General features: G+C 41.6%; 1 protein-coding gene across 1 annotated transcript; it reads right to left on the bottom strand.

Moving 5' to 3' along the window:
- Positions 1-1487: 1487 nt before the first annotated feature.
- Positions 1488-7677, bottom strand: T265_14946 (hypothetical protein; the record flags this gene model as incomplete). The annotated part of the gene is made up of 4 exons (XM_009175914.1): positions 1488-1609; positions 6587-6680; positions 6822-6903; positions 7554-7677. Coding segments are annotated over 4 exons (420 nt in total), but the record flags the coding sequence as incomplete, so codon positions are not given.
- Positions 7678-8476: the final 799 nt, after the last annotated feature.

The following is an 8476-nucleotide window of genomic DNA, read 5'->3' as shown; positions in this document are numbered from 1 at the left end:
AAGCGGTTCATAAAAATTCGACTTCCTTTTGTACCATAGCAGAAAAGCGTATGAATCATGAGGTACCCAAGCCATTGCTTATTTATCCGGATTGTGACACTGGCCAGACATGCAATTCTAGGTGTCTATACTAGCAAGATTCCTGAACTTCGCCTATGGAACCTGAAGTTCCTAATCAAGGATTTTCGGCATTGACCGCCACTTTTCACAGGTAATAAAACACAACTGTCATCTTGATAAATACACTCATTTTCATAACAGTTTGACCTTTCACAATTGACCCAAATGAACCTCTCCGTGGCGTGTTATGACTCACCATGTCACCGTATTTCATCACGTGACTAAACACCGCCTTTGGTTTCACTTCCTCGTATTGTTCGTTCAGTGTTATCTTTTTTATGTTTTCCTGCGTGCGGGTGGGAGATAATTACAAACGGGAGCTATAAGAGGCAAGCACATCAGCGTACGGAATTTTACGACGAATCTGCTTTAGGCAAAATATTGAAAGTACGACTAGAGTTACGACAACCGAGGTATGCAATGACACATACTGCAGGTAAATTATTGAGCACTCCTCTGCCCCTGGACACCATACATGCACATACAAAACATTTTAAGGAGTTGATGCTCTGTGGTTCTGATCACCATCATCATCATCATCATTGTCATCATCATCGAGAGCAACAACGGGGGAAAGTACTAAGGATTCACTGCCGTACAAGCATCATAAATTATTTGTGGTGTGAAATGAAAGGATAATAGGATAATAATAATAATAGGATAATATAACTTAGAGCTGGCCTACAGCATACACCAGAGATACCTGCACATCCGAGACCAAGTCAGACAATCTGGATAGAAACTGACAGCATGAACGCCACTGGCATTTTGATTCATTTCGACAGATATATTGAGACGAAGGCGTGCAGAAGATGTACCAGCATCGTAATCATTGTTATCGTCATCAGCATCGTTATCATGGTCATCATCATCAACGTCATCACCGTCAACGTCCGTATTAAATATTGACCCTTCCCTACATGCACTTAATATCCATTCAAAGCCCTACTGGAATCAAAATATATTGAAGAAAGAATTGTTGTTGGCCTACTACAACATTCATATGCGCCTATAGCTCCGGACAATAAATCGGGCGATCTGAACCGAAAAAGATAACCAGAAATCCAATAACATCGATTCCAGGACAGTCACGGTGGGAAACAGATGGTTTCTATCGTAGAGTGCGAATTAAACTGACAGCACCCAGACTTTTGCTGGTCTCTTTCATATCCCTCTGCAAGAGCAGAGACGAACCTGATTAAGAGGATAGTGAGAAATTTGGGACATGCAATGCCTGAATTGCCATAAATGCTCTTCATGCTTGAAAACAAAAAAAATGGTTTTGGACTACCACTGGCTGCTGAATATTACCGGATTACCCATCCACAACTGACAGGCTTATCTGCAACAGTTCTGTTAAAACTTACGTATTCCGAATCTAAAACCCAGGCATACGAGTATTCGTTCGCTAGACAAACATCGATGTCCTTGTCAAAACAAAAAATGCCGAAGGATTGTTCATTTTCCTTGGCTGACGTTGTCACGAAGACTGCAGGTTTAGGGGTTCAGGCAACAGAACAGATAGTATGGGTCAATATTAAAGATGTGTGACATAGTGAGGTAAATTATCGACGAACGGATCCTGTGACTCACAGAAATAATATGTCTGCAAGACGTCCAGAACAAGCACACTACTCAGACAGAACATAATGGTTTTCGTGCTTCTTGCAGCGAATCTTGTAGACACAGTCCTTGACTCTCTTGAATAATAATCAAGACTTTAACCACTTGCTGGGCGGAACTTGCCAAACACTCTCGTAAACGAGACGCTTATCTGGGTTTGCCTGTGTGAGCCCGTCAAAATCAAATAAGTGTGTGTATGTATAATCTGTTTTTACGGTAAAACCATCTGCAAATCACCCCTGAAGAGAACGATTAAAAGTAGACGCGCAACAAGCATTAAACATGTTTTTGGTTCGTTGAAGTGTAGTTTTTACAAAAGACCCACGATCCATTTAAATTTGCAATGAATTTGGAGGTTGCTTCATAGGGACACCAAAATATCACAGGGGTTGTACCGGTTACACAATAATTTTCACCACCCATAAGAAACTGGTTCGGCAGCGGAAGCGACATTAATCAATGAAGGCTGGATTTTGTGCTATCATCGGCTAAACGCCTATTGCGTAGAGACATGGGGCTCTTTCCATACTAAAATCGCAAATTGAACAATAATAAACCAAGCTGGCTTGTTTCCCAAGATTCATTCTGCTCTAACGGTCAACGCCGCTATTTCACATGATCCATGCAATAGTTTGCCAGAAAGTTACGCTACTTACTTCCCATCTCGAAACATAGAGCCGGAGTAGCAAGCATCCACATACAGCACCAATCTGTTGAAAATTTTTTTTGAATGCATGTAGGCGATGGTATCGTTTAACTCCATGGCATACATCTATCGCAAGAAAAAAAGAAAAATTCTCGTGAGATCGAGATGAGTCACTCGATGAGTCAGTTACCGGTGATACGGATCCCTTGGTTGAAGAATGAGCCACGTTACGTCCTTACTTAGTGCGGATAAATCAGGCAGTTTGGTAGTCGATTGTGACCGAATAGTTACACGTTGCATGTATCAAGCGCACCTCTGATGATTCTAAATAAGGATGGAACAGTTGTACAGTGCTTCTCAGCTGTTCATCACAGACTGGTTTCTCATACAGAAATACGAAAGCATTTTCATACTACTAAACTTTCGCCCTGTCCACATGGAAGCAAACTGGTGTGTATGGATCACTTGACTGTAGAATGGGTGGCGTTATGTTCTGACTTAGTGCGGATAAATCAGGCTGTTGGTTGGTCGCTCGTGGCTGAACGGTTACACGTTCCATTTATCAAGCGCACCACTGATGATTTTTCACCAAGGATGGGACAGTTGTACATTGGTTCTCAGGTTTTCATCACAGACTGGTTTATCATACATAAATGCAAATAATTCATACTATTAAACATTCGTGCCATCTCCCTCTAAGCGAAAAGCAGTATGTTGTCTCGTCATGAAGGATTCCGATGACGCATTCTTTGTATCATCTACGCCTCATGAGTTACCGTATAAAAACGCATCCTTGGTTTATGGTATCTGCGTTTGCTAAGCCGTCTGCGTGAACCGACCGCGAAATCATGTGAGTCGAACGACCTTAAAATTCGTAAAACAAATTTTGTGACGGTGTCATCTGAAGCACCTTGATAAGGCCTATCAAACTTGAACTCCTAGAAATGTCACTCTTGTGATTGACGTAAGAACATCGTAGCTTGTGTTCCATTTTTCGGTTGATGTGTAGAACAGCTTGACTGTAAGCCTGTTTTTATAAAGAATTAGACATTTCATCGCACCAGCATGTTTACGCAAACGTTTTCAACCCGTTCACTATTTAACTATCAATTATTAAATTACGTGCTGAAACCGTGGTTACCAAAATTAACTAAACTTACATATTCTTCTAGGAAGGCAATAAGGGAAGTCCCACCATGGCCGGAGTAGAAGATGAACACGTAGTCATTAGGACCGCTGTTAGTGAACAGAAAGGTTAAGGGAGGTCCTTAAGAGTAGCTTATTGGCTGGCGCTCCCACAGATAAGAAAACACAACAAACAACCCGCGGAAATGGAAGCATTTCTAACACTTATTTCAGAATATTGTTCTGTACAGGATGCTGGGTATAAACAGTAGCTGAATAAAATTCCAGTAATCTGCTATTTGCGTGGCCACGTGAATACGGGAATGAAAATACGATTCTTTTTACGTCTGTTGGTTGACTCCTATGGCTTTTGATGCATAGCGATTGTTGGAAGCAGTTTTTCACTTTAGGTAGTCTAATCGTGTTGTCGTTGGCGTTCACACTCAGCTCTTTCGGAAAGACGCTCTTGTTAGCATGATTACATGTTTAATGAAATATCTACACAATATATAAACTACTGCTGAAATAGATTATAACAAAGGTGATCCTACATTTTGAACACGGATGTCCTAAAGTGATCTGGAAATCTTCCTTTGCTGATCGTTGATCAAGCGCGCGTTCATCTGTTCTCTGTTCGCAGTGATCAGCTCGCGAATGTTTCATCACTAACTGAAGTGAAATCATGAGTGAGTGGTTGATATTTTCTGATATTATACGGCCATATTTGGCTGAGGGGACCATACATTTCTCGGGGTCGAAATGGTCGATTTCGATCTGTGCTGCGTTGTGACTGGTATCGCCTGAATTCGATTGATGCTTTAAGTAGTTTCTGTCTGAAGACCATTTGTTCATGATCTGAATGATCGGTTACCGCTTTCCAATGTGTTGCAATCTGGCTTTCCATATTCCACTGGCTTTTACTCCGATCTGGTTTCTGTAGTACATTTTGATTGTTTTTTCTGAATTGCTGTTGTGCTCTAGCCTGAGATTTCGGAGTTCGTTTTGACTAATGCCCTTCCAGTTAATAAAACTGGTTTATTGTTATTGGTTTATCACCTTTGATCACCTATTCTATAGACAATTCCGCTCCCCTTCTCTATCTCAACTAACTACGGGCGGGATCGGAAAAACTGAATTTGTTCAATTTAGTATTTGGAAAAGCTTTTAACCAAATTTCTGTTCATTTATCTATTAGATCGGTCAACGAGTATGCTCAAAGCAGAAAAGCCAACCAGAGGGTGCAAAAATTGACGGAAAAAGATAACATCGATCCCACCTAAGATAAAGTTTTGTCCAACGCTGGACAAGTTTCAAAATAAAAACGTTTAAACTCATAATATGTCCAGTAAAAGAAATATCTCTTTTGAATATGCCCAACAAACTATTTTGTCTGAAAATGTAGTTTCGTAGAAAACTAGTCTGCTGTAACAGGATATAATGTCCGCGACAGGCAGCGGAAACTGCATACTCTAGGCGACAGCAAATAAAATGGTACAGGTCTATTACCACTTGGCAGGTGAGTTCAGTAATTAGTGTTTGTCAAACTGAGTGCTTTGGAAGGGTGAATGCAGGAACTTCCTACTCCAAGCTATTGTGGGGAATGGCGAAACTTCAGACAAAATATCTATATGAACCGCTACCAAACCACTGCCTTGGAATGGCGACCGAACAGACAACGAGGCACTATGTTTTTGGAAGCAACGCTGAATGACGGCAGAGCAGCAACTAACACGTGGCCCTTGAAGGAGGCCCAACAATCAGTGTTCACAAAACTTTTAAAACGAGGGGGTTTCTGTCAAACTGCGGATTAAAAAGATTGGTTTACTAGAGCCAGGAATATGTACAGAAACGTCCATTGCTGGTACCCGTACGAAACACCGATAAATGGTTAAACACGCACAAAGAGCGTATGATTACGGGATTTGTCGCAAACTCAAATCCAAACTGTTTATAAATGACCGGATGAGAGACTTATGGTTTGCGATTGAATAAAGATTTGCCTCGTTTCTTGCCTTGTTTCTGTATGCCGACGCTTCCCTTCTCGCCATGTGCGGGTCAAGAAGGCGTGGAAATAATTTCGAAAGAACTACTTTGACGTTACTCAACCACACAGAATCTAAGTTGAAACAGGTGTTCTAAATCTGAGGCTATTATCAGTGGATGTCGATACGGATTTGGGGGCAGACATAAGTCGAGAGGGCTGCTAATGGGCGGGGATTTAGATTATTCAATCAACAGTGTTTATTTGCGTTGTACAGCAGCGTGAGTAAAAACAACTCCTGAACCCGAGCAAACCAAAATCGACCGCCGAAGCCTTGTACAAGACCAAGCAGATATTTGACCACTCACAACTGCGCATATCTGAATATTCCCGAAACTTGTTAACAGTGGCGAGTGATGCCCACGATTTAATAATAACCAAACGTCAGAAATGGATAAACCGGGTTTCCAATGAAGTGAAGCTTACCCGAACAGATTATGTACCAAGTTACTTACGAGAATACTAAACACGCATATTTCGTAAAAGACGGCGACCTGAAAACTAGAATTCTTGCTGTGATAAGCAGGTGCATTAACAATATCCACTTCCGCGCCAACTCACCTTTTCAGCACCTTCTTCTTGTTGGCTTCAAGTTCCATACCCCCTCCAATACTTTCAAGAAGTTATCCCGTGTGACATCCTAAAACGAATGAACATGCATGACCAATTGTTCGTGTGACAATGCTGTTCTTCACCCTCAGCCTATTCACAGCAACCATCATTTTGGCGTCCATTTCCTGCCCGCCAACTTCACTAATATTTTATTCGGGATGATCGCGGTGTGCTGAAAATGCAACATAGGTGAGAAATAGCCGCTATCTTGATATGAGTATCACTCATCAGCACTCAAATGAATCAAAGTTGAGCTTCTCTTCTCTATGATATTCTTAAGCTGAATGTGCTGTCCTGTACACGCTGCTTGGTTGGTGCATCCCTCGGGATATCACAGGAGATTTCTCCGAAAAACCTATTCGGGCACCGTTGATCTTGGTGCACATTTCGTTGTTCTTTTGACAAGAACGCTAACCTACCTGATAGGCCAAAATCGGATGGCTGAACTCGGTCATGGGCTGCAGTTCTGTATGACCTAATGTCTGGTGTTCGTCCAAGTGGATCGACCCTTCTCTAATATAGTAAAACTGATAATTCTGCCCTACGATTCATATTGTGCTTTGATCCACAGTGTCATTTTAATTGCACCTTGTGTGACACGGTAAACTGATGCAGGAATTCACTTGATTGCTGCGCACCCGAACACAGACTTACTTTTCCACGGTAGTCAATCACCATACCCTTGTAGACATCCTCGTGCTCGTAGTCATGGAACACTTTGCCTTGAAACGGGTTTCTGGAATAAAAGAATGAAAAGTAACAGTGAGTCTTGTGCCTCCCGACCACATCTATCTGGGCTTGGGAAACCTGGCACTATTAAAGGCCTTGTGCATACTTCGTGAGTCATGGCAGCTAGGCGCCCTGTAGTTGCTACAGCCGAACGACTGCGATAAACGACTTACGAGTGTTAACCTCTCCACGCAGGTACTATCTTTCAATAATTTAAGAAGCTCTTTTCTCCCCTCCGGCTGCATTACAAATTGTTTAGCCTACTAGATTGTCTGCTTACTATTTGCTCCAAAACATCAGCCGGCTGGTGCATTCAAACGACATACATATATCAGTGGGTTATATTTCAGGCTACGGAAACGACTACTCAAAAGAGTTCATACCGGTGTCATTCTCCCCCCATCATGATCGTTATCAAAATGTGCCGCATCATGGGTTTTATGGGGTCTACACTCAAGAAAAGGCATCAACCAAAAGAAAAACTATTAAGACATCTGAGGTGATAAATGAAACCAAATAATTTTCTGCAACTCAAATTCTACAATTATATACATAAGATATACTGAACAACAATGAGACGTGTTGAGGCCAAAAACCGAAGTGCGTTTTATATACTCTATTCACTAGCATATAGCGAAAATTTTACGCGATATTTACTTGGGATTAGTCGCAATATCGTCGTAGGCGAAGGTGATTATATTCTTGGCTGGAACTTTATGTTTGCGCACGACTTGATACGCGTGGTAAACGTCCGCCTGAATGAGAAAATAAATGACATGTGAATTTAGGATAACAGGCAGATTGAGGCATGGAGAACAAAGATAGCAATCAGAATGTGTAAAATAATCCATACTTGGTGGAGTATCAGTTATCCCAACAGTATTTGGATGCATCATCCCAAGAACGCGAAGGGCTTGTTTGGAACACAGTTCCACAGTCAGTCAAATGTCAGAACAACGACCCGCTCACCGCAGCTGTGCAATGATGATATCTCTTGACTTCGAAAATACGCCCGAATCTGTCGTTCGCTTGTGTACTAGCTAAACAGTCACATTACGAATATACTTAGTAGCAATATATTATTACCCGCTAAACCTGAAAAAAGAATAAAGTGCGGCTTGCGGACGAACGAATTTGACCGAGATGGATTTCTATATGTTTATTCCAAATAAACGCCACTTAATCTCACGAAGTAGTATAGCTTTATCCGCTCACACTGCCTAGCAATGCCCGTGCTTTGGCCGTAACAGTCATTATTCTTGGTATATCAGTTGTCTTTGTTGAAGTTTGTGAGACCTGGTTCATACAAAAGGTCATTCTAAGAGCCCGGGAGCGTTTCTCTAATATAGCGAAGTAACAATATCAGGTCAGATGATTAGTGGTGGCTGGTAAACCATTGCATTTGTGTTTTGTACAACACCATGCCTTCCACACACAAGCCGTGATTTTTCGTCACATAGCGCAACAATACGAACTTATGGGTGACGGAATTCGGATTTCGATTATTGTGAACCAAACTATGCGCCCCAGTAAAATCTGAGTTTATTAGGAACGTAGAATCGACCCCACACAAAACGCAA

Source organism: Opisthorchis viverrini (assembly GCF_000715545.1).
Source record: "Opisthorchis viverrini unplaced genomic scaffold opera_v5_304, whole genome shotgun sequence".
In the NCBI taxonomy this organism is placed as follows: Eukaryota; Metazoa; Platyhelminthes; class Trematoda; order Opisthorchiida; family Opisthorchiidae; genus Opisthorchis; species Opisthorchis viverrini.
This window is presented reverse-complemented; position numbering and strand designations above follow the sequence as displayed.